We start from the raw sequence: 27,964 nt of genomic DNA on the forward strand, positions 1-27,964 counted from the left end.
TAGAAACTTTCTGCAATTTGCACTTTTGTACCGGTGGGTAACCTGTGCCTAATTTCCTAATCCTAATGACAAGGGTGCTGAGCTGACATAGTAAGATTTAAAAAAAACCGGACAAGTGCGAGTCGGACTCGCCCACCGAGGGTTCCGTACTTTTTAGTATTTGTTGTTATAGCGGCAACAGAAATACATCATCTGTGAAAATTTCAACTGTCTAGCTATTACGGTTCGTGAGATACAGCCTGGTGACAGACGGACGGACGGACGGACAGCGGAGTCTTAGTAATAGGGTCCCGTTTTACCCTTTGGATACGGAACCCTAAAAATAAAGAGGAGGAGATTTTTTACAAAAAGGATCAAGGGAAGGGAAGGGAAGGGTCAAGGGATTTCAAACGTTCTTCTATTGTATCGTTGTCACTATTTAATTTTACTTAAATCTTTGAGAAAAACAATAATCCTTCTCTATTTTGTCCCCAGCTAAAATCCTGCTATTCTACGTGATCTTCTATGCGTGCCTGGTGGGCTTCTTTGCCGGGCTATTGGCCGTCTTCTACCAGACCCTGGACATGAAGGTGCCCAAGTGGCAGCTGGATAGCTCTATCATCGGCAGCAACCCTGGTAAGAACTGCTTAAAGTCAAAAAGTTTGTGTGGCTACTGGCCATTTGCTGGATGTCAGACCAAGGCGTCTGGACAACTACTCCACAGGTTGTAGTTTGCTGCAGGTTGCTGACAGTTGCTGACAGTCAGCATGCTGTAAGAACTTTCTTGGAAACCACTTATACTATACTTGTATCAGGAATTTAAAGACGGTCCCATTGTCATTTAATCAGGACCTTATGATGAGATCCTGGTGAAATGGAGGGATATGGGAAGGTATTTTTATACCAATTTCTCTTGGAAAGCTCTGAAAAAGTGGAACTGCTGATGAAGACCATTAAGTGATAACATGTTTAAGAATGTTGATCCTTTTGTTAAAGGTTATTAACCAACTTCAATTTCATAGAAGGAGGAGGTTCTGTATTCGGTTTGGAATTTTTTTTTATATAATGTTCACCAATTACCTAGAGACCCGTGGTTCGATTTGAACAGCTCTTTGAAGGTGGTCCCACATTAATCTGGTGCTGTTCTAATGATGGCATCCATGAGGAATTGAGGGAACTCCTTCATTTTTAAAGGCACGTGTTTAGTATTTGAGTGTTTTTTTAAGCAACTCGGGCATTTTTTTAAAGTGATTTTTTTAATTGGTCCCCAGGTCTCGGATTCCGGCCGACGCCCGAAACGTCCAACGTGGAGAGTACCCTGATCTACTACAGGGCCAACGACAAGGGCTCCGTGCTCAAGTGGGCCAAGGTCATCGATGAGTTCCTGCATAGTGAGTACACAACTTCCCATTCTTCTTTGACCGAGTGAATTCGGTTTCATTCTCCTGGACAGGTCGCAATTTTCAACCGATTCTCGTGAAATTTTGTTAGCAGGTTCGATTAATATTAATTATATGAAGGGTATGCGGAAAGAACATGGGTGATAAATACTTTAAAATGTTGGAGCCATTGGATTATTGAATTAACTACAACTAAAGTCTCCGCTACAATAATTTTATCAAGGACATGATTGATGACATCATTGACATGTTTCCTTATTGCAAGGCTCTTAAAGTGCGTTACAGTAAAGTTGAAGGTACTCTTTATATATGTCGACGGCCAATATATAAATATTTAGAATTTGGAATAGTAAATTGACACAAAAAGATACAGGCGTATTTATGAAGAAATAATAATCGATTGGGTCTCACCCAAGACAGTAATTTTTCCACTTTTAAATTTATTCTAAGCTTAATAGCATCGTTCGCAGACGTTTCTGCTTGTTAAAAATTAAAATAATAATCGAGTTGAATTTAAATTAAATTCGTATTAATAAGTTAATGTGGTGAACTCATGAAACCTCAAACCTTCCAGCTTACCGCCGCAAGGGCAGCGGCAGCGGCGAGGTGCCCGGCGCGGAGAACCGCGTGGCCTGCAGCTTCAACTCGGGCCCGCTGGGCGACAAGCAGGTCTGCGACGTGCCCGTCGACGACTTCAGCCCCTGCACCCCTGCCAACCAGTACAACTATGAGCAAGGCGCGCCCTGCGTGTTCTTGAAGCTTAATAAGGTAGGGGATATGTGTTTCTTACGAGTATTATTTACGCCTTCCTTATACTCTGCCCGATTCGAACTTTGAGATACGTCAATTAATCGATCTAAAAACGATATGGATTAGATGTGTCAGTGTCAGGGTCATAAGTGACGTTTTTGTTTGAAGAAACTTCACAGTTGACACTGACATATATCTAATATCTAATCCATATCGTTTCTAGATCTATTAACTGACGTATCTTAAACTTTGAAACGGACCGACTGTTTTATGACTCCATCATGAGATGGCACCGAATTATTATATTGACATTCGTAAGTATTAAGTAGAACAGGTTAGGTGTCTTTCATTTAAAAATCAAGCCCCACTGTCCACCTTCCCTTGAAAACTTTAGGGCCGGTTGCACCAAACCGTCTGTCACCGTTAAAGCGTTCGCTAAATTTTATTGTATGTTAATCTTTTAAAGTTGCTTTTCGAGTAGGTACCTAATATGTACTAGTTATATGTAAGTAAGTTGTCTCCTCCAGATTTTCAACTGGAAGCCGAAGCTGTACAACACCACCGACGACCTGCCCGGGAACATGCCAGAGGACCTCAAGCAACACATCAAATCTACCGTGAGTACTATCTACTATGCTTAAGATAAGATAAAGATAAGATAAAAGATAAAAAATAGTTTATTCAAGTAGGCATATTACAATGCGCTTATGAACGTCAAATAAAGCTATACCGGCTCCAACGGTACACCTCTGCCTCGAGAAGATTTAAATCCCCCCTCAATTGGAGGAGGGTATCCCAATACGGGACCGGCAACAAACTCGGCGGGACACATCTTTTCAAAACATTATTACATCTTATAATTAGCATGCATTATGAGTAAATAAGAAAAATTCAATTTAAATTACTATAGAATTCATGCAACTATACTCAGTAAGTATATAACTTTATAGAAATATGATAAAAAAACATATATGTACATGAAATCATACAAATACGTAGCTCTTTCAGAAAACATATCAATTCTTACAAAAGTAAAAGAAAATATAAGCACCACTTGCACCATCCCACTGACCCGGGGCTAACCGGTTAAACCGTTAACCCAGTGTCAAATTGTACTGGTAACCATGGTAAATATCTACTGATTAACCGGTTAACTCCGGGTTAGTGAATGGTGCAAGTGGCCCTAAGAGGAAACATTTGTTGACCGTGTAGTACATATATCACAATACTACATGTAGGGTAGACATAACTAATAAGTTATATATATATATATATATATATAATATATGTAGCAACATTTAGGTATGCCGCTCGCGCTTGACCATGTTTTTAGTTTAGAATAAACCACCATTGAAGTCACATCGTGTTTCTTATATATCGCCCTTTTACATACATATCATTTGGCGCAGTCGGTAGGATCCGAACCTACGCTCCCAAAGGGAATCTGATTTCCAATGATGAGCGTTAGCGAAGGTCTCCGTTTGGACGCGCGCTTTTGCTTTCGTATGTTCTCCTCTACAGGTCGCAATTCTTATCTCGTTAAATTTTGTGACCAGATTCTATGATTAAACAGAATATTTTCTTTAGTCGATCCAGGTTTTGGAATTTTTTCAAAATATGGAATTTGGCATTAACTACCATCGTATTAATTACTACTATCATCCGTGAGGCCTATTCACTCTATTCAGATACTAATTTCTTGTTAAGCGGATACATTAGTGGTAACTTTTCCATTCTCGACATTTTCCTCTCTGGATTTTGAATATTTTTTTTATATGAGTTCTGTGACTGCTCGTTTTGCATTTTTTTCATTCTGTTTTTATTTTGTTTCATTCTGTCCGAAATACCTCGGAGTAACCCTTGATAGGAGCCTAACATATAAGAACCACCTTGATAAGCTGTCTGGAAAGCTCAAGACTAGGAACAACATCATCCAGAAGCTCACAGGAACGTCATGGGGCGCCAGCGCTGCCTGCCTAAAAACCACTACTATGGCCCTCGTTTATTCGACGGCAGAATACTGTGCACCTATATGGATGAACAGTGCACACGTGGCCAGAGTTGACGTCGAGCTCAACCATACGATGAGAATCATCTCGGGCTGCATCATGCCAACACCTACTTTCTGGCTACCGGCTCTAAGCAGCATTACACCACCAGGAATACGCAGACAAAAATGCCTATCAAGAGAGATCACCAAAATGTCTGGAAACTTATTGCTGCCCATCCATCAAGACCTGGACAACCTAAAAAATAGCCGACTCAAGTCCCGAAATCCACCAGCCAAAACCTTCCATACACATGACCTAGCATGGAATGATAGGCAAGCATGGGAAAAAGATTGGGAATCCCAGCAGCACAATGTAGATAACTCCATCTTTGAGTTTACCACACAGGAACGGCCCAAAGGATTTAACGAAAGCCGACAAATATGGTGTGCACTGAACCGTCTAAGGACTGGTATCGGCAACTGTGCGTACCTCTGGCACAAGTGGGGGTGGAGCGAGTCGGCGGCGTGCGAGTGTGGAGACCCAGAACAGACCATACATCACATGGTATTTCAGTGCCCTGTTACCAGATATAATGGCCCAGTTGAGGATTTTAAAAACCTGACAATAAACGCGAGTTTGTATCTGCGGAATTGTAAATTTTGATGTTAAGTGTAAATTTAATAAGTGTGTGTACCTATTGCCATACGATAAATAAATTCTGTTTTTTATAAGAATTAGGTTTTACTTCAAACAGCGCTAAAACGGCCAAAAACTAAACCTCGATTTCTGAGATTTTCACGCAGGATTTTTGAGCTGCAGTTGTCCTAAGCAAAGTACACCTAAGAGGGCGCCAAAATCTCACGAATCGATCTCATAAAGAAGACTATCTAAGAAGACTATACCTTACTTATACTTATACCTTTTTTCCCCAGTCCGGCAAGAACGAAGCGAACATGGTGTGGGTGTCCTGCGAGGGCGAGAACCCCGCTGACGTGGAGAACATCGGGCCAATCCAGTACATCCCCCGGCGCGGGTTCCCTGCCTACTACTACCCCTTCACCAATAAGGATGGGTATCTCAGCCCGCTGGTCGCTGTGCTCTTTGAGAAGCCAAGGAGTAAGTATTCTTGTAATGTCCTACTATAAAGGGACGAGAACCCCACCGACGTGGAAAACATCGAGCTAATGCAGTAGGTGTGAACTTCGTAGTATTTTCTGTGATAAAACTTCCCACAATTTTGATACCTACTACCAAAATCTACGTCAGGACCAATTTTGGGCGACATATCACAACTAGAAATTAGGCTCTCCTGAATTTTGTTTAGAGATAGAGTCAGTCCAAGACAACTCTGCAACGATTATGATAGCACACGCAATGCAAGTGTTATTCTAAACGTCAAACTTCTATGAAATTAAACATGACGTATAGGACACTTGCACTGCGTATACTATCAAAATAGCTGTGGACTTTTTTTGGTTTCACTCTAGATACATTTTTGTTCTTCTCCCTGTACATCCATTAAAATAGGTAACCCTGTAATTTGCAGCGGGCGTCCTGATCAACATCGAGTGCAAGGCGTGGGCCAAGAACATATTCTATGACCGCTACGAGCGGCGCGGCTCAGTCCACTTCGAGCTGATGGTGGACCGCGGTTAAGCACCCAGCGCGGCGCAGGCAGCAACCCCGCAGCCCTGCCACCAGGACTGCGAATGAGTGTGTGATTGGATTAACCACTCCTTTTCACTGTGGTTTTTAACTGGGAGCACTTTCAAGTGGTCCACAAATTATTATTTACCAAAACCACCAATTATTTACCAACAGGGAGCCTTACAAATGCGGGTGTGAAGTTTTGATTAACCACTCCTTTTAACTGTGGTTCTTAACTGATACTCCCTGGATGTCAAGTAGTTCACGAATTATCTAAAACAAAGGGGCTAGAAAATGGCCTCGAAAGTCTCGAGAAGGCATTCTTTTTGGGGTCTTGAAGACAGAATGGCTAGACTTGACATAAACATCTAGCGCGGGTTTCACAAACAGTATTCTGAATTTGATGTTATTTATCGACTTGAACGTTTTGCTCACTAGTCACATCAGTGTGTATATCAGTGTGATCCACGAATTTATAACTTATATAACTTTATTCGAGATAGGTTCTGGTGATCCCTGAGATAACAAAATCGAGTGTTAATCACTGAAAGGTTAAGAACCACTGTTTTAACTCATTCACTGCTAAGCTACAATTGTAGCCGATAACATGCGTTTTCCAGTAGCGAAAATCCTTCGTAGAGGCGAAACGATGTCAGCGCTGAATGGGTTAAGTTTTTAAGGGTGAGCTTGCTTAAAACTGCCATGAATGGTTAATCCACTTTTAATGTTAATCAATGTATTGATTGTTAAGATAGATTTTAAGCGCACTTTCGTGCCAATGTAATCTTTAAAATGGTGGCAGGATTGTGAAAGGGTTGCCAGTGACGTTGGTTAGTGTTCGCCATTCAAGCCAGGGTGGTTGCTGGGGCCACCGGGCAACCAACCAGGTGCGCGGTGGTTCCAGCAACCAGTTCTAAATAAAGTACGGCCAACATAATGAGATAAGGAATGTTAACAAACTTTCAAGGCTTCAAAACTTTTAAGTTCTCCACTGTTTGCACCCAACGCGTACTATAAAGTTTCTTCGACCATCTGAGCAGAACAGGACCAGATACTCTGGAAAAGCGCATGATCACTGTTCGCATGGCAAGACATCATGGGGATAGACGTATGGATACGCGTTGGGCGGACAGAATAACGTCAGAGACTTAAGCCACATTAGAGGCTAGCATACACCGGACCCAAGTTAGAGCGGCTAGGAGAGCACGGGCGAAGAGTCGCTACAGTCTCACAGCCATGAGAATACGACAAAGAAAACACTAAAAATAATTGCTGGTCGGAATGTTTAAATTCTTTGTCTCTTTTGTTGGCTTTAGGTTGGTTGACGGCCACAGGGGGGGGGAAAAGGTGAGATCCAAGCGCCGCTGCCCGCTATTAGCAATAGCCATAGTTGGCGTTTATTTATATTCGTTTTAGAATAAGCCAGAGGGCGTTTCAGTTTGTTTGTCACGCTTCAAGTAAGATAAAAGTTTTATTGATATTTATTAATATTTAAATTCTGGACGGACAGTCAATAAACACGCAATAGTTGGTTCCAATTTAGGTTTTGTATTGTTTTATTTCGAATCCTAACCCTTCCTGTACCCGTACCACGAGTCACTGACAGTGTCAACACTGACATATATAAGTACGCTAACGTGTAGGTACGTAATTTACTTTTTATACGTCTCGATCGCACTACTATGCCGTTACTAGTGATATGCATAGAAAGTAAGTTACGTTCACGCTACTGTACCTACTGTTATATTTAAGAATAGGTACTTAAGGGGAAGAAAATGAAAAACCTTAATTAAAATACCGGTATCTTTGAGAAAGTTACTTGATTTAAACTCAGAAATACACCCTTGGAATTACGGAAATAAATAAAAATACGGTATATATGTCATTCTTCGGCCTCCTAGTCGGCAGTGACCCTGCCTAGGAAGCAGGAGGTCCCAGGTCCAAATCCGGTAGTCGGCATTTACATATACATACTTATATGTGTTTATCAGAAATTGTTGGCTAAAGTTGCAAACCTCGTAACTCAACCTGACCAAACAGGGGGCACAAAAAATTTCATTACCAAAAATTTGTATTAATAAATCCGTGAATCAACTTTTAGAACACTAATTTAATGTCCCTAGACTCCATATCGAAGAAAAATCGATTATAGAAAAGCATAATGTTCATTTTCAAAAATCAGGGACACACCATTTTTATATGGGAGCAAACTTTTTCTGCTGCGTTATCGTACAAAATATAACTTTTATCAGATCAAGTGGTTGATTTTAATGTGTTAATTAAATACATGGATCTAATAATGCCCGTGTAAACAAAAAAGTATGAAAATCAACAAGGTTTTTGAAAAATCGATTTTTCTTTGCTGATTCATCCAAATAATTAGAGAGAAGAACACGAACCTACGGGGCCTTAAGAAGGGAGTGCGCTCGCGCTCTCGTCTTGAAGGTTTGTCAATGTCGTACCTATCGACCACATAACCACGTTCGACGTGTGGCCTCTCTATCGCACTTGTAAATTCGTACGTAAGTGTGACAGAGAGGCAACACATCGAACATGGTTAGCTGTAGGCCCTCAGAAATACCGCGGGCGACAGTTTATCACACAGTTAGGTCAGCTGTTGCGAAAATTAAACCAGTGAGAGATCGAAATTGTAAAAGATAAGCAGGTACGTAAGTATAAACTTATATAATAAAAAACCGGCCAAGTGCGAGTCGGACTCGCGCACGAAGGGTTCCGTACCATTATGCAAAAAACGGCAAAAACTCAGGTTGGTTGTATGTTGCGTGGGAGCCCCCATAGTCTAATAAAACATGGTCTTCCATTCCCAGAGTGACACGGGCCTACGTCACAACAACATGGCCGCTATATATAGCGCTATCGCATATTATCATATAGCGCTGTCGCATGATGACGTAGGCCCGTGTCAGTTAGGTGACCTAGAAAAGACGGGAATGGACTACCAGGCGGAGTATATTATTATACCATGGGAGCCCCACTTAAATATTTAAATTATATTGTGAAAATTTCAACTATAACTAACTAGAGATACAGCCTGGTGACGTACAGACAGACAGACGGACAGGGGAGTCTTAGTAATAGGGTCCCGTTTTTACCCTTTGGGTACGGAACCCTAAAAACGCCACCAACGCAAACGCCTGTTGAAAAACTGCAAAATCTTTCTACAATCAGTAAAGTCGTAATAATCATTATTCCAGGCGCTTTTGTTTAAGGTTTCCTTGTGGGTTATGAAACTTATGAAACCACTTTCTTCACCATGTCACTCTGTCCGTCTGTTCGCCAGTCACTCAAAAAAGAAAAAAAAAAATTATACTGCAAGTACCGTAAAATGGGGTGAGTAGGTGCAAAACTGACATTCAAACCTCGATAACATTTTATTTTTACATACGCAAACTGAATGGTGTATAATTGTATATAATAAGTGTTCCGGACGTTTGTATTTTAGTTTTTTATTTTATTTTGGGGTAGTTCCATTTCATAACTTTGATGATAAACAGGAAATCCCACCTCACCCCGTAGTCCCTCGTATTTGGGGTGAGTTGGGTTTTCATACAAAGGTGATTTTGGAAGATTGTTGGATCGATTTTTTTTTGTTATGAGTATTACTATAGCTCCATTTTAAATTGGAATACGTTATTTTTGTAGCAGTAGCCTTAAAATCCCATCTCACTCCCCTTTCATCCCTTCTCTCCCCATTCATAACCCAACTCTTCCCGCGAACCCTACTCACCCCATTTTACGGTAGGCCTCAAGGGCTCTTTTACATTTACAAGTCAATGCAACATTTACAGTGACAACATACAAAATACTAATAATTTGGTTGACAGATCTATTGAACGTGTAGTGTCTGTTCGGAAAGAGAAGAGTCGTGGAATGTAATTGGGCCCCATACATTCCACGACTCTTCTCTTTCCGCACAGACTCTAGTTGGGCCAGGGGTGCGAAAGTCCTCCCTTCGGGCAACTTCGGGTAATAAACATTGCTCCGAGCAATAGGGTATTATACCTACTGTATTTAAAATAAATTATTTTAACCATGCATGAAATAAAGCACCAGATAATTATTAGAAAAACACAGATAGGAGTTATTTTTAAACACAAGTTCTATTTAATAAATCGGATAGAAACATAAAAAGTAGGTGAGTTGACCGTGATGTCACGGTGTAATGTTTCATATAAATTCTAACACAGTTCTAAAAAAGTAACTGATTTGACTAGTAGGAAAATATCCTATTATTAGGGTTGACACAACTTGATGTCCCTTTACGCGCACGACCACAGATAACATAATGGCTTGAATTTTGACAACTGAACCGCTGTCAAACTTCGGTTTTGTAGGAAGTTTCCTTTCTGTGGTTGGGCGATACTACGCTCAATTTTAAATAAATTCTGACTAACGCATTGTATTGAAATTGCATTGTTATTGTATCCAGTCTGTTTTGTGTACGCACCACCATCTGACAGACCACGACCTTACTTAACATTCATATTAGATTGTCATCAGGTGTATTATTTGCGCGTGCGCTGCCTAAAATAACCCAGACAGCTCCAATTGTTAGTGCGGCCTTGAGTACATCGTAAATAATAAATTATTTATAAGACTTTGCAATGCCTTAGTAAAAGAAACGTAAAAATCTAACTAGTTAGCATAAACTATCAGTATTTGAGTGAGTAAGTACAGGCACACTTATTGTTAAAGTACTTATAGTCATAGCGTGTGATAGTAAATAATTTAAATATAACCCGAAATAAAAGTCATATACCTATTAAGAAAAAGTGACCAACGCCTCCAGTGCCCCGGGCTGGAATCGAACCAGCGTCCTCTGTTATCGCGGCAGATGCCTGAGCCATTTGGCCACCGGAATCACGGCATAAGTCGATTTTTTTCAAGTTTATGCATTTCTTACTGAAGGCTTATAGCGCCCCCTGGCCATCCATAATATACAACAGTATGGTTCGAATATAAAATAAATAATATGGAATATTCTCTGAAAATAATTTAATTTGTTCTAATACTTCTAATAATTTAAATATAATACATTTTATGGCGCTATTCTGCACTAAAGTTTACCCCAAATGATAGTTCCTTAATTAGCTCAACTAAAGCATTAGCGAAATAAAAATGCTGTCATTATTTGGGTTGGCCTCTCCCGACATCAACGCCTCTGGCATTTAGTTTGGGTGTGACGTTACAACCGGCGCCATGGCTCTACAGAAGAGAACTATTAAAATAATCGTTATTACTGTGATTACATTACTTATTATTGGTAAGTCTTTTATATTTTTGTTGTTTAAATTGATTTATTAAAATGGGAATATGTAAAAGTCTTTGCAAACTACTTTTGCGAGCCATATGGCAGTTTAACTTGTTGACGCCCGGTGGACGCCGGTTTTTAAATGTAAATGCGTAGTAATATATTTTTAAATTCTTATTTTATACATACAATAAATGTTTATGATAATATCGGATGGTGAAAAAGTTGCAAAATAGTGTATTTTGTAAAAAAAAATCCTAATTTCTGGCAATTGGCCAAGCATATTTAAACAGTGAAAACAATATCAAATATTTGTATTAAACCTAAAGTAGATTAAAGTAAATAAACAATTATATTTTACTGGTGACAAAATATTTAATTTACTTCTGCTTATTGTGACGTAGTTATCTATAAATATCAAAACGTATTCAATTCATAAAGATAAAGGTCACATATAGTACATATTTACCGTATAATTATCTACAGAATAATTAATTTGTAAATTCTAGGTGTTTTCTATACCTAGGTACAGTCAACAACAGAGCTATGAATACAGGCAAAGTGCCAGTGTACTATGCATCTTACATATAAATATCTATGTAGTGTATATCTATGTATCTGTATAATTCATAATGTTATGAAGATTTTAAAAACCTAACGAAGAATGCCAGTTCATTTCTGCATAATTGTAAATTTTGAATAGGTACTTCCTGTAATACGAGTATATGTATATTTTTTAACCAGTGTGTAACGTCATCGTAATGGCGATAAATAAATAATGTTATGATCAAGTATAATCAGATATATCGGAGCGGCCAAGGTGTTCACAAATATCTGAACAAAACTGACGTTAGAAGTGCATGCTCAGATATTTTTGAGGAACTTTCATATCCGCCGCCGCTCTGACATATGGCCCTATTTCACCAACGTGACAGGTGAGCCATTTGTCGACATCACTGTTACTGACGTCACAGGCCTCCATAGGCTACGGTAACCGCTTATACCATCAGACGGGCGGTGTGGTTGTTTGCCACCAACATGTTAATTAAAAAAAACTCCACTATATCGCCAGTAAATAAGTACTTATTCTGCGAAGCTAATGACAATTGTCACAAGAAATACGACAATTGTCACGAAATTCCGACACAGAACTCATTTGCTGTCAAGAATTACCGAAAGTTCTTTGAAATCTTGTGACAATTGTCATCATTATCATCATAAACATCACAAGAGAAATACCTGATTTATGCCGATATAATAAAGTTTTTTTAAATCATACAATGATGGTGACAAACAGGAATATGGCCCGCCCGATGTTAAGCGATAACCGTAGCCCATGGATGCCTGTGACGTCAGCAACAATGAGACTTGTCGAATTGTCGCACTTGTCACGTTGGTGAAATAGGGGCCTGATGGCGTGATGGGGCCTGTGCCACAACCCAAGTCTTATTGAGTTCACGTAGGGGACATTTTGGCTTAATGATATATCTTCATAATATGAACTTTTTATTTTATTTATTTATTTCTCTTTCATTTCTTCATCTCTCGTTTATTTCTTTTATTTATTTCTCAACTTTTTATTTATTTATTTATCTATCATTTCTCCCATATAAGCAGGATTGCGTTGACTTAAATCAAATATTGGATTTGCGTGATTAAATTCTATGGGTAAACAACACGCACTCTCAATTTTGGAATAAAGTGAGTAAAATAACCTCATGAAATAAGGGCGTGTTTGAATAGTATTAATGAGTAGTAGATGGCTCTCTATAGAAAAGTACAGTCAGCGATAAAACATTCCAATTAAATTAGTACCTATTTGACTAAACATTAATTTATTTGCTCTTCTTTTTTAAACTGCAATAAATAGCAACATCGATTAAGGTGGTGGTACTTGGTGCTCGACGCGGTCCCAGTACATGTCATCTTGAAACTTAAATCATTGTCAATAGAGGTGACAGCAGGGTGTCATCTATTGGGCATTAGCATGTCGAGCACTAGTACCACCACCTTACTTAACTCTTATCTTGGCAATTAAAAAAACGCCAGTGGACCTCGTTTACGCCTAATAGAGAAAAAATAATTATTTACGAAAAACATAAAAAGTTGGAGTTAAATAATGGATATTGTAAGATATGTTGCCAAGAGAAGGATTAACTGGCTATAATATGGAGTTTTGTTTGTGTTTATATTAGTGATGTACCGACTATTGATTTGGCCGACTAGCCGACTAATCGGCGCTCGGATGGCCGATTAGTCGGCCGACTAGTCGGCTAGTCTAGTCGGCCAGATCATTAGTTTCGTTTAAGTTCGGTTCAGATCACTTAAAAAAACAATCGTTTTTCCCCCTGCGTCGCGCTATTCATCATATTATAGTAACGCTAAAAAATAAAATAATATAAATAAAGAAATCCTAAGGCTATTTCATACGACAACCGGACAAGAAAGCGACCACACGGTCAATAATTCGAACAAAAGTTTTCATAAGTACCCTAAATAGGAATTTGGGTAAAATAGGTGAAAAGTTTATGGTAAATATTTGCTGTTTATTTCTTTTTGCCCTGATCACTTATAAAGTGCCGACTAATCGGCCATTTTTGCCGACTAGTCGCCGACTAATCGCCGACTACAAATAAGGCCGGATAGTCGGCTTTCCCGACTAGTCGGTACGTCCCTAGTTTATATCTTATATACTGAATTGACAGTTTTATTGCCTCAATTTGTCTGACCTTTGTCACCTTAGTACAAAATGGTTTAAACGGGAAGACTGAACTGGCTTATTGGGCAATTGAACTGTCATTCAAGTATTTTGGTAAAAAGACTTAAGAATAAGTTCTGCACCGATTTGGTAGGCGACAGAGTGTTGAATTACCACTAAAGTCACATTCGACTAAACTAGCGACCGCCACGGCTTCGTACGAGTTACACAAAACCAAGAATAACTCTATTAACAGGTGAAAATCGCATGAAAATCCGTTCAGTAGTTTTCGAGTTTATCGCGAACATACATAAACACAAACACAGATGCGGCGGGGGACTTTGTTTTATAAGGTGTAGTGATTGCGTTCGTTAAAATGTTCAAATTTTTATATTGTTGTAATCTTTTTCGTAAGATTATGATTAAATTTGGTATATTTTAAAATCTCTTCACTCTGGGCAGAATAAACACCAAATACTAATATTGGTAAAAAAAAATTAGGTACATAGGTACCTAATTTTTTTTTTACGACGGTAATTTTCCGTCGAGTTTATCCATAAAATTTCGTTGCCCAGAGGAAGATTTTCCTGGACATAGTGTGAAATTGTGCTTTATTGTACAAAATTTACCAAATTGTATCGAAATATGACAAAAAAAACGACAACAAAATAAAAATTAGCCCGTCAGTGTTCGTAGCGAACCTAGGCATACCTAGCAATAGAATGACATAATATTCAAATTCGCGTGCTCAGACACAAATAAAGACTCAAGGCCGCGCAAAAAATGGGCTTGGCGGGGGAAGAGTTAGGTATAATGCGAATTGGGAACTGGCGGGAGCGGCGTTGCGTGCGAAATGGGAAAACTAAAAAGTTAAAATCGGAAAAACATGGAATCAAGTTTTTGTTTGTTTAGTCAAATTAAACAGCAGACAGCGATTTCTGACAAATCGACAGGGGAACGGAAGCCTAAAAATTTAAAAAAAGTCAGAAACGTAGAAGTGTAGTGATTAATATTTGCATTAAAAATCACAAAGAACTGAAATGATTTAAGCAATGTCAGCAATGGTAAAAAAATGATTTATAAATAAAAAAAAAATGCAAATTTTATTTGCATTTTTGCACCACCTTAATCGATGTATAAATAAAAAAAAATGCAAATTTTATTTGTTTTTTTTTGTCAAGTATTCAAACTATATTTTAATTATGTCATACATATATTTATGTACTTACTTACTAAAGAAAAAGTGGCAAAGCCCAGTCCAACCATCCGGCCTCCGTCACTATTCATCCAAATATAATCCTAACCTAACACACAAAATTATTAGTACGTTAGGTTAGGCATTTGGATTAGCAAACTCCCACCTAATTTTCAAAACCCGTGACCGAGTTGATCCGTTGATTGAGCATGACGTTACACCGGCCAGATGGCCTTGACTTGACACAATAGAACATATTACGCGAATTAAACTCCAGGGTCCACTCGTAACCTGGTGGCTTCGCCAATTTGGCGTCATTTAAAATGCCAGTCAGATGCTAGATTGATACGAAACTTTAGTCTGGCTGGCAGGCCAATATTTGTCTGTAAAGACGTGTTCTAAATTCGTAATTATAGGTCAATCAAATTAGATCTAAAAAGCGTTTTGAGGAATTAATTCTCAGCAAGCTGGAAATAATTTTATTTTAATACCTTCATTTGGTCCTAAATGCGTATTATCTGAGTTTGTTCCATCCCAAGAGGTGTGGATATGTCGCAGTCGGATCGTATAATCCGCCGTATTACATTACGGCTAGCCGTTTTCAAAAACAGGGGCGTTTTGAAATGCGGCGGTTTAACGATTAGCCGGATTGAATGCGGCTGAATGAGAATCCGCCGGAATGTATTCGGCGCCATACGTTCTTCAACACGGCTAGCCGTAATGTAATACAGCGAGTCATTAGCCGCCGCTTTGACAGTTTTTAGTTCCCATTTTTAACACCCGTGGCGCTGCCTGACAAACGCTGGGGTGTCCATCAAATCTGGGTTCGTCGGACTGTTTCTTTTCAAAAAACATTTCTTTCGCAACTTAACTAGACGGAGCCCCGCGTCGCGGGGCTCCTATTTCTGAGCGGTTTGCCCTTCGGGCATCGGGCTACCTAACGAACCTAACCTACCTACCTATTGATTTAGTGAGACGTCCGTGAAAACATTACACTTTGGGGAAAATAGCGTAGGTAGGTAAGTAGGTTAGGTTCGTTAGGTAGCTTCAGATGCCCGAAGGGCAAACCGCCCAGAAATAGGAGCCCCGCTTGCGGGGCTCCATCTATTTAAGTTGCGAAGGAAATGTTTTGGAAAATAAACACCTGTAGTGCGGTGGGACCATGGTAAAAATAAATTAAATTGCAAACATTGTCAAACTCCGGTTACGTAGGCGACCGAAAGAACTGGTCACTCTACAATCTAAAATAGTAGTACGATGCGGCTAAACGTTGGCCGCCTTATTGAAGAACGTATCGCAATGACAATCCGGCTAATCGTCGAACCGCCGCATTTCAAAACGCCCCTGTTTTTGATAACGGCTAGCCGTAATGTAATACGGCGGATTATACGATCTGACTACGACAGATACATTTTGGGAGCCTTGGGAGATACATTTTATCTTGGACTGACAAAACCACTCGATGTAGAAGACCCCACCGTCAAAATAAATGTCACTACCAGCAAGGTGGCTGTAAAACAGACACTGGTAAAAAAAATGGGTTTTAACACCATAGATTTTAGTTTAAGTTTAACACGATATTATATTACCAAAAAAAAAAGAAATTCAAAGTGGCGGCCATTTTTTACAATGTTTGACTACAAATTCATATTAAAAGGTACTTTTCGGATCCCCAGATGTCAATTTTTATCATGATTAGTGAAAATTTTCCGTTGGAAGTACCGTTTTTGAACTGCAAGCAAAAAACTGAAATAGAGCAAATTTTTTTCCACACTGATGGAATGGAGCAAACTCGGATTACACTAATTTAGAACCAAATGAAGGTGAAAAAATCGATTTGATTGGCCTATTATGGGAGATCGCTGTTCGAAATATAAGGAGCAAGGGCGCGGGGGAGCAGGCGAGAGACTAGTACGTGATCACGGAAAAGAATAACGCCAATAATATATGAGTGCGTATATTAATCACACATTAAAATCGTACTATATCAATTTACAAATGTAAAACTCTTTCTTGTTTGTACTGCCGACTTTAGGACGTCACAGCAACTACCATTAATTCTCTTTGGCAACTACCCTCACCACTTTCGCGCTTGTCGTCTCATATATTTATGTTCAGGGCTAGGGATTGCAATCCGGTCCGGCGGATCCGGTAATCCGGCCGGATCCGGCACTTTTTAGGAGCTACCGGATCCGGTTGAAATCACCGGATCCGGACCGGATCCGGGAAAATAGAAAAAAAGACCGCACGCAGCACCCACTGCGCGTTTTAGGTGAGATAAAGGCGACGGATAGAAGAAAGAAGTTAAACAGAATAAAGAACGAATAAAAAAATCAAAATTTAGTAAATTATGAAGATATTTAATATGACGATGATTGAGAACAGAAGAGGGTTTCCTCTTCTCTCATGTTGGTGGCACGAATCGGCACGATACGACGATTACTTAAATAATTAGAAGTAAAAATTAAAGGATGGAGATGCCATGGAAGGCATTTGTAACGACCGGTCTGGCCTAGTGAGTAGTGACCGAAAGTGACCCTGCCTATGAAGCCGATGGTTCTGGGTTTGAATACCGGTAAGGGCATTTATTTGTGTGATGAACACAGATATTTGTTCTCAAACAAAATTTACTTTATTCATGTAGGCCTAGCAACAAGCTCTTATGATCGATGATATGATTATATCGTCGCCTAGTAGTACTACCTAGAGCTAGCTAGTACCCATATTACAAGCTTTACTTGGTTTGGGGCTACGAGTAGGTCGATCTGTATAAAATTGTCCCCAAATATTTATTCATGAATTATTTATTTATTTCGTCCTATTACTGCAAATACCTATTAAGTGCTTTGAGATAATGACAATTGAATGTTTGGATGTTTTTTTCTATGTAAAAATATGAATAAAATTACACTGTATTTATAAATTCCTAAGCATAACTTTATCTAGTTTACTACCAAATCATGCAAAAGATTCAGGTTGTGGTCAATAATTCACGATAAAAACAGGATTAAAACGAAATAGTCGCGCACTTAATAGGTTTTGCCTGTAGAAATACACTTTGGTATATATCCCTCAGGAATGCATTTACACCTATATATCTATTAGATTCGGCTTTACTTTACATAAAATATATCTACCAGCCACAAAATAATATTAAATACCTATAGGTTTTCGATTTAACTGAAAATCGACCAAAGTATAAGTGGTTTTACCTGTAAAAAATATTGGAATTTCATATTGTAAGCTCCATAGTTTTACTGAATATTACTGATTGCAGTGTTTCGACTAAAGAAAATAGTTGTTAGCACGTAGTAATAATTTGTTGGTAGGTATTTGAAATGAATAAACTGAAATTTTATCAATGTATCTTGGTTATTTAATCATAAAATAATATCCTACAAAAAAGTTAATAATTTATTGTTAAAAAGTTATTTCTTATTAACTTTAAATTGTTGTTTTATGAATACATTTGTAAAAATACCCTTTGTTTCTCATATAACGCATAAAACTTGAAAAATATGTCATTTAATTAACTTTAATATCCTTATACCTAACCGGATCCGGCCGGATTGAAAATCAATCCGGTTTGCAATCCCTATTCAGGGCATTATACTGAATGCATCGATACCATATTCACCTATATCCGAAAAACATTTCCTATACTATTGGCTTGTTCACTTTCATTAGGTACATTATTAAACTCTTGTCTGATGTAGAATTAGGATCCTGACCGATAATGTTACCTTTTTTTTCGTCTTTTTCATTTTTTTAGAACGATTCTTTCGGTTTGAAACCACGATTTTTGATATGAAATGTTAAATAATTTATCTATTTATCATTACAGGAGCTTTGCTGGGGATCCTGCTTGGTCTCTTGTTGCGATCTGATAAAGTTGGTGAGTTAACTACTTATTACTTTAAACCGCAGTCGTTTTTACTTATCGACCTAATATGTCGATTTTTAGGGTTCCGTACCCAAAGGCTAAAACGGGACCCTAGACTCCGCTTTCCGTCCGTCGGTCCGTCCGTCCGTCCGTCTGTCACCAGGCTGTATCTCACGAACCGTGATAGCTAGACAGTTGAAATTTTCACAGATGATGTATTTCTGTTGCCGCTATACCTAACAACAAATACTAAAAAGTACGGAACCCTCGGTGGGCGAGTCCGACTCGCACTTGTCCGGTTTTTTTATTAAAGGAACACAACATTCTTACGGTAGGAGTCGGTATGCGCTTCTCTAAGGGTGGTATTCCACCTGTCCAATTTCGTTGTTCAATGCCATTGCGTCTCACTCTCTCATTAAAGCAAAATGTGAGACGCAATACACATTGGACAAACATATTGAACAGATGGAATAAGGCATGTAAACAAAAGAAAGGAATGAAAAATTCGCACGCTTCGGGTAAGCTTCGATGGCTTAGTTGGTTAAGAGCGATTGGAACGGCGTTCCAAAAGATAGCAATTTCCTTCAATTAAAAAATTTGTAAAATCGCTTGCAGACGTATCGTCGAAATTCTTTTCGTTGTCTTAGTTCTGACCACTCTGTCACGCTTTTATTTTGTGTCGTTTATGAAATAAATAAAATAAGTTAAGTGCTATTTGCATGTCTTTCTAGCGGTAGATTATAATTCTCTTGAGAAAAATTAAAACAATTAAATTTCACTCCATACAAAAAGCTCCACTCCGTCACATATTTTGGGGACAAAAAACAAGACAAAGAAAATAATTTTGAACCATCTGCTTGATAAAAAATATATAAAAAATAGTAATTTAAACCATTTCCTGTTTTCTCGGCGTTTTTGTACGCTTGAAATTGACTTTTTGACCTTCAAAGTGAGTACATCTCGTCCGCGCGTACCTAAATATTGTAGGTAGGTATATGTATGACTCATATAAAATACGCGTAGATACTTTGCGTATTTTAGCAGCCTTGTAGGCTAGACAGTATTGATCCGTATCTGTCTCTTGTGAAAAGGGGTACAAGTCGCAGCTCAGACGAAAAAGGGTATATGTTCCATATAACACTTGTACCCTTTTTCACAAGAGCTGCTGCTATTGGATTCAAGTCCCAGTAGGTAAAGGCAAAAAGGCAAGGGCATTTATTTGCGTGCTTATTCCAAATACGAGTGTCTCATGTAACACGAGAAAATAAACAAAACAGATTGTACTCCTCAAACAGTAAAACGTTTGTTCAAAATCTTTTGAACATCATAATAATTTTTTCACACAAATTAAATATTATTATTTTCAATATATCATATTCTATGCTCTGAGATCATCAGTGTAATTGACGTTGCTTGTTATGCTTGAAACATAACAAAATTCGCAATACATTGCGTCTTAGAATAATCTTAAAAGTTTAGGTAGTATTCATTATCAAAACACAAGTCGGTGAACAAAATTTAGAGGTCAGTTTGAGTACAGTTAAGTACCTATATTGCTCCTGTTACAGGCCACACCCGGTATAGTATTATGTTTCTGTGTTATGTCTAGTAGGAACAACATATATTATACGCAAGCTATATTGAGTTTACCGAAGCCGAGACTAGGTCGATTTGTATACAATTATCCTAAAATATTTAAGTAGGTAATTAAATGAAGTATTAGGTATTTATTTTAAGTAGGTAAAAGTAAAAGCGTAACTTTGTTTATTTATGATATATTTTACAAAGTTGTTTGTTTGTTACGGAAGTGGAAAATCCAGGTATGTGTTTGTCTGTTTCAATAACTTACAATATTTGCACGATTCATCAAATAATACTCGTAATAATGGAGGTTTGAAATACAATAAATGGATTTAGAGTTTAATTTTCTCACGTTCAACATACTTCTTAATAGCTAATGAAATAATGTTCATGGTTAATAACTGTAATTAGTCTTCATTTATTTAATTGGTTCCATTATGTTACAATAATTTAAAGTTTGTTTTAAAGTCACATGCATGGAAGTGCGTTGTCGTAAGATATAAACTTTTCATCACACTTGCTCGAAAAATATCTTATTTCATGCAGGTGTACTGAAGGACAATGGCCTATTATATATTGTTCCCGCGGGAGTTATGGATTCTGAGAAAAATCCTAACCTGCCAAAATATGGCGGACGTTTGAAATGTTACCGTATTTAAGAATGATTTCGCTTAAATTTTAGTTTTTTTCTTCGCAAGTGTGATGAAAAACATTGTGTGTAACTCCAGGGGTAAGAATATTGTTACTCGAGTGTTTAATTCACTCCAGCCTGCGGCTGTCGTGAATATATAGTCTCATACAATATTTCACTTACCCCCCACGTTGCACAATAATGTACTATAATTATATTAAAAAGTAAAATATTCAAGGGTCGCTTCACGAAAGTTGGCACGAATGGAATGAACGAAATAAATTATGTCTGTCATTAAAGGTTGGCCCAAAAATACGTTGACAACGTTTTTTCTAATTATTTTATTAAATACTTACGTATTAACTAGTACAAAATAAGTTAAAAATAAAAACTAAACTCTTTTTATGCAACAAAAATTAATTGTCATCAAAATAGCCTCCTTTCGCTTTGATACACAAACGCAAACGTTTGTTAAAATTTTCAACGAAATGCCGCAGCTCCTTCAAGGATATTTTGTCCCATTCTTTGGTAAGTGTTGCTTTTAGAGCGTTTACACTTTTGTGTTTAGTACCACATGCCCTTGTCTCTAAGATGGACCGCAAACTACAATCCATTGGATTTAGATCAGGCGAGTAGGGTGGCCACTTTTTTGAACTTATGAATCCCGGGAAATTAGCAGTGGTGCAAAGATAATTTTCCCCCTGTATGTGACTGACACACGTATGTATTGGTATATAGCCAGAGTTAGTCGCCATTTTATTGGTTTATCTTTTTTCTGTTACACACATAGATATTTAAATTCACTAATTCATCCCATTCAAGCCAGAATTCGTTAATCGACCTGTCCTATGTTACTTATGAGATTTGTAGTTTTGATCAATACATTAAATTATAGCACTTTTTTTCTGAGTTATTAGCTGATATATCACACTATTTAATAACCCACCTAGGCTTTATTATTCTCAGTCACGCTCCGGTTAGTTTCAATAGCTAGAAAACACTGAAAATAGGGTTTATAGAAATCTTTATGATTAAAAGTGGAGATTAAAATTTAACCACACCTAAACCTGCACAAAAAACGAATACAAGCAATTAGCTGTGGAACTACATCGATTTGTCCAAGAATACCCTTAATATCATTTATTTATTTTATATGTTGTGTGATTTAACAGCGTTGGAGGTATGGCCGCGGGGCGCTGACGGGTCCAAGGAGCCAAAGATCGCGTATAAAGTCAGCGACAATAGCAGCTATCTGCCGTGGGTACGTCGGATCAATGACACCCTTAGTGGTAAGTACCGAAATGGTCGCGCACTGTGCCGTCATATAAGTAAAAAAAAAAATACACAAAAGTTTAAAAACTTTAAAGTGCGGATAGAGAAGAGTCGTGAAATGTATAGGGCCCAATTAGGGTTACCAGATGACAGGAATTTTCCTGACATATCAGGAATTTTGGCCTTTTGTCAGGAATGGGGACGGAACACGAAAATGTCAGGAATTTTTTGAATTGATAGTCTTTTTTTATTAAGTACCTTTTTATTTAATTAAATTAATCCAAAAACATTGTAAAAAATAATAAATTGAGATCCACTCAACTTATCAATAACTTCGTAATTATTAATGAACAAATCTTTACTCAAGCATACATACATAGATATTTTAGAAATCGAATCGTACCGCGTTGACGGCTAGACCCCCCCTCCCTCCCCCGTCGTCAAAAATATGAATGTCAGGAAAAATATTCGGAAATCAGGAATTTTGTCAGGAAATTCTAAATTTGTATCTGGTAACCCTAGGCCCAATACATTCTACGACTCTTCTCTTTCCGAATGACGCTATAGTATAATAGAGTTAGACCAAGAGAAGTCTACAGCGATTTAGATAGCCCACGCAGTGCAAGTGTTATTTCGACATCATAATTTCATAGAAGTTTGACGTTTAAAATAACACTTGCACTGCGTGGGCTATCAAAATCGCTACAGACTTTTCTTGGTCTAACTCTAATTTTGTCACTCATTTGTGGGGCGATTTGCACTAAATATTAATTGGACATTTAGCCCGTTCTATCTTTATTCTGAAAAATATCACTTCAAACTAGGCAGTCCTCGTCCCCAAGTTATACAAAAATGATACCAAACTCGAACTGAGTGCTACAGGTAGGTTGAAACAGAGCACAATCTGGACCGCCGGAGCCACATCTCCGCCCTCCCTTTTTGAGGGTAGTCGAGAGCTAATCTCGTGGCATAAGGGCGCTTGACCCATAATGGCGAGAGGCGTTTTAGATAGTATTAATTACTGCTTTAGACCTGTAGAATTGTAACCTTTATAAAATGCCAAACGTAGTTTAATAAAACCTTTATATATTTTCAGAATACAATAAGATACGCACGGGAAGCAACGCGGGTAAACTCGTCAAGTGTGATTATAACACCAAGATAAGCCCAGACCAGGTGTGCGACGTGGATATTAACCTGTTCTTCCCTTGTACTGCCGCGAACAAGTACAACTACCAGAACGGCAAGCCCTGTGTCTTCTTGAAACTTAATAAGGTAAGCAAGCAAACAAGTGCGAGTTGGACTCGCGTTCCAAGTACATCAAGTCCGACTCACGCTTGACTGCACATTTCTTATAGGTTTTCCTGTCATCTATGGGTAAGAACTATTTTGTGTATATTTTTTTCATAATTTTTGACCCAGTAGTTTCGGAGATAAAAGGGGGAATGGTAATTTTTTGGCTGTTTTCTTAAATAACTTCTAACCTATATATTTTAAAATTATAAAAAAATTATATTTGAAATTCTCAAAATGAGCTCTTTCATTCGACATGTAACACAATATAGTTTGAAAAACTTCATTTTTTAATTTTCTCATTTACCCCCAAAAGTGGCCCCCATGTTTAAAATTCATTTATTTACTTTACATGTCCGTCTTTGGGTCACTAATTTACATATGTGTACCAAATTTCAACTTAATTAGTCCAGTAGTTTCCGAGAAAATAGGCTGTGACAGACGGACAGACAGACAGACAGAAACACGAGTGATCCTATAAGGGTCCGTTTTTTCCTTTTGAGGTAAGGAACCCTAAAAACTGAATAAAAACCGTCCAAGTGTAAGTCGGACTCGTGCACGAGGGGTTTTTCTTAAATGGATATTTTCCATGGCTGTACAAATATTTATAAGAATTAAGTCTTCGAAATCTTTCCATGTGCAAATTTTCCGATTTTGGCAACTTTCCAACGGCACATCGGTATACTTATACTGTATATACTGTATACATATAGTTACAGGATCTCTCTCGTCCTCTCCGAGATATTCAGTTAAATAACGTGTATATTTTGCTGAATTTTATTGATAAAAATAAAAAAAGAAATAAACAAACATAAATAATAAAACTTAAAAACCTACAGATAAAAAATTTGGCCCAGATCGCCGTCAAAATATTCCCCCGCTGTATGTATTTTGTACCCGCTGTATGGCGATACTAATTCGCTGGGCGAAATAGTGGCCAGCCCTCTGGTCACCAGAAGCCTCTATTAGGCGCGCTGACAAGTCTTTTTTGTACAGTCGACGTTCACTTGGCCCCCATGGCCCCAATGTTTCGATACCAAACGCCGCAATTATGTAGCTGCTTCCCAGAGCGACATATTTGCGGCGCTTGAGGCTTTCAGCTGAGGAAGCCATAATTATTTTTATTTTGCTTGATTTCAGGTTTCAAACTGGAAGCCCAACCCTTACAATACCACGGACAGCCTGCCCGCAACCATGCCTCTTGACTTGAAACAGGCCATCAAACCGAAGGTGCGTTTATTTCGTCAAAAACAAAAGACTTAGAGCTCTTTTCCCACCGACGTCCAGTTTTTTGCGGGTACGGTTTTCTGCAGGATCCCGTTTTAGTAGTATACGAGCTACTATAGTAACGTTCACACGAGCATTCTGTTTGCGGGATACTGCACGCATACTACATACATACGCAAACGGGATCCCGCAGAAAACCGTACCCGCAAAAAACAATAGGTACGTCAGTGGGAAAGAGCTCTTAAATGTGAAAATATTTAAACTTAACACTTCCGATAAAGTTAAGAAGCCGATATTTGGCATAAACTAGCTTTAAATTCAACGGTCATCATATAAGGATATAGCTAAAATATAGATTTCTCAGATTTGTACATGATATTAAGGGACGTAGCTGCCACGCTGTAAGGTAGGCTGTCACGTCCCTGACATACATGTTAGACCTTTTTGTGGAACGCCCCTTAAATTGATATATTGAAGATTGGTATATATATATATATATATATATATTATATATATTATATATATAATATATATTATATATATTATTTGACTTATAATAGTTATAATTTTCTTTCTCAGTCCGGCCAACTCGACATGAACGAAGTGTGGGTGTCCTGCGAGGGTGTCTCCGAAGCTGACAAGAACAACATTGGCTCCATGCAGTACATTCCCAGTCCTGCCCACGGCTTCCCCTCCTACTACTTCCCTTACACCAAGGAGCCCTACCTCAGCCCGCTGGTCGTCGTGATGTTCGAGAACCCTGCTTGTAAGTCTACAACAATTACTTAACAGATAAAAAATGAGTAAAATGAATCAGTATTTACGTGTTACTTTTAGTGCATGTTGAGACAGAAAACATCCCCGATATCGAGATCTGCGAAATTCTCTTTTTCATCCCACTGTTATCAAGTGAATACTCACTAGAATTGATGATATTTTGATCCTGGAAAGATCAAGTATGCCATTTATGGGCCATAATTTCATAGAAATTTCATCATCAAAATTGCTGCCAACTTAGCTTGGTGTTATGTGAGTTACATTTCTTGTTAAAAGTATTTATTATGTTATTGGAATACATATTGTTAATTCTGAACGCAACACAAGTGGCGGTACATTTTATAATGAGGAATAGACTACGCGCCAACCATTAAAATAGTAGATTGTTAACCAAGGGTTGAAAGGCACCCATTTCTGTCGAGGTAGTTTGGCGCTCGAACGCAGTGAGAGCGTCAATAGTCCGAGACGGAAATGGTGCCTTTCACCCGAGTTAAACACTCTACTTTTCATATCGAATGCGAGGAAACCAAACAAGACAAGGGTATTTCGCAAAATCAGTAATTGAAGTACCTAATAGAACTACGGCCATGACTTTTCCTTAGGACTTACTTGCAATCGGAGACTTTACATGTGTGAAGATTAATAACCCCTAGCGAAAATCATTTAGATTGCAATATTTACGAAAACACACATTTTTTTAACAAACTGCAGTAATTTTAAAATTATTTGTTCATTATAGCTGATTATAGTATGAAAATCAGCGGGATTGCTTCTTACTTTTTAATTTTATACTTTTTCGTTCTAAAAGCCACAACAGACTACCGGACCGCACCGCGAGCCTGGTGCGCCGCACCACCTAATAACATAATAAAAGTATTTTAAATATTAAATAACAATTTAATTAATAATATAAGAAATTTTTAGTTGTATTTTATTTTATTTTCATGAATATAGTGCTAAATAACATTAAAAACCAATTTAATATCGTACAAACCAAGTACAAACGTTTAACTGTGGCTGTACAAGATTCTGCCTTTGCTCACCGTAAGTGAGTGTAAGATTTAAAAAAATATTTTTGGTGTATTCCTTTTGGTTCCCGCCTTATGAAATCGAGTAAATAGAATTCAACGAAAGAAATCAAGAATCTTTTGTTTTTAACAATTTACTTACATCATTTTTTATAAAAAAAAGGATCAAAGTGGGATTAGTAAAATTAAACAATGACCAATTGTTCCAGGCGAGGAAATAAAGACACTATTTTTCTATTTTGTTTCCACCCAGTTGTTCGTGGGACGGGGACGCAGAAGAGTACACCACTTTTCTGCGCTAGAGCATAAACGTATCACTTTCTGCGCACCTTTTAGAACAACAACGACCCACTTTCAGAGCATGAGATATGAAAAATTTATTTCTAATTTTAAACAGCATCTCTAATAATCAAATTAACCATTACAGTGGACACGGCTATCAACGTGGTATGCAAGGCGTGGGCCAAGAACATCGTCGAGGGCGGCGAGCAGGTCGCGGCCCGCTTCCAGCTGAAGGTGGACAGCTAGATACAGAACACCAAAGAAGGGAGTCGCCATATTTATACCCTCGTGCGGCAAGATGCCTCAAAATGGACGCTCTCGATAACCGCGCATGCGGCGGCCGCCATTTTGAATATTAAAAACTTGCCGCCTCGCGGCTGCATGATTACCTTGTCGCCCGAGGGGTTATCTCACGTATAACGTAGGCCGTGTCTTGTTTCCTTTCATATGTGGCTTTCTTGACCTTTCACATGGAGCCTAAGGATCCTTCTCTGATGAAAAGCCACACATGTGTGTGGTGGGTTCAAACTTCGGTTGTGCTGTAAAGAGCAGTAAAAATCATCGCAAAAAATGCAAAAAGATGACTAAAAATTCGGTCTTGACCTGACCTTGTCTGCGTATGATAAGTCATACACAGACAAGGAGGCAGGCCGTGCCTCGATTTGCTAATCATGCCCACATGTAAAATACACGTTTTATTTTATGGCACACACACACACACGAAATAAAGATACAACATTATTTACGATGGGTTTTTATTTTAATCTTAAAAATGTTAGCGAAACTTGAATGTTTTGAGATATTTTACCTTTGTGAGTTAAGCTCTACGTATTTAAGTAATACATTTTTAACTTAGTTTTATGTACGGTTTACGTAAGCGTAGCTAAATAATACAAAAAGGGATCAGCCGGCCTAGCCAAGGTTACAATCGCTATCGCTTCGACAACGAAAAGCATTATGTCTCTCTATCACTCTTCCACATTAGTGCGACAGTGACAGTTGCGTTTCGATCGCTACGGAGCGTAAGCGATCGGCATCTTGGCTACGCGGCCAGATTT

At 38.2% G+C, this 27,964-nt stretch overlaps 1 protein-coding gene across 1 annotated transcript in view; it reads left to right on the forward strand.

Moving 5' to 3' along the window:
* The window catches only part of LOC134790361 (sodium/potassium-transporting ATPase subunit beta-2-like), a 34,560-nt gene extending 7,360 nt beyond the window's left edge, over positions 1-27,200 (forward strand). The window contains exons 2-14 of the mRNA XM_063761130.1: positions 475-615; positions 1,251-1,370; positions 1,954-2,147; positions 2,657-2,746; positions 5,053-5,236; positions 5,667-5,773; positions 10,961-11,051; positions 18,777-18,827; positions 22,200-22,316; positions 23,396-23,574; positions 24,733-24,822; positions 25,399-25,585; positions 27,052-27,200. Of these exons, the coding sequence (XP_063617200.1) occupies positions 475-615; positions 1,251-1,370; positions 1,954-2,147; positions 2,657-2,746; positions 5,053-5,236; positions 5,667-5,773; positions 10,961-11,051; positions 18,777-18,827; positions 22,200-22,316; positions 23,396-23,574; positions 24,733-24,822; positions 25,399-25,585; positions 27,052-27,152 (1,652 nt within the window). The 3' untranslated portion in view covers positions 27,153-27,200. The remainder of the gene's footprint in view (positions 1-474; positions 616-1,250; positions 1,371-1,953; positions 2,148-2,656; positions 2,747-5,052; positions 5,237-5,666; positions 5,774-10,960; positions 11,052-18,776; positions 18,828-22,199; positions 22,317-23,395; positions 23,575-24,732; positions 24,823-25,398; positions 25,586-27,051) is intronic.
* Positions 27,201-27,964: the final 764 nt, after the last annotated feature.

Source organism: Cydia splendana, chromosome 5, assembly GCF_910591565.1.
Source record: "Cydia splendana chromosome 5, ilCydSple1.2, whole genome shotgun sequence".
NCBI classification, from domain to species: domain Eukaryota; kingdom Metazoa; phylum Arthropoda; class Insecta; order Lepidoptera; family Tortricidae; genus Cydia; species Cydia splendana.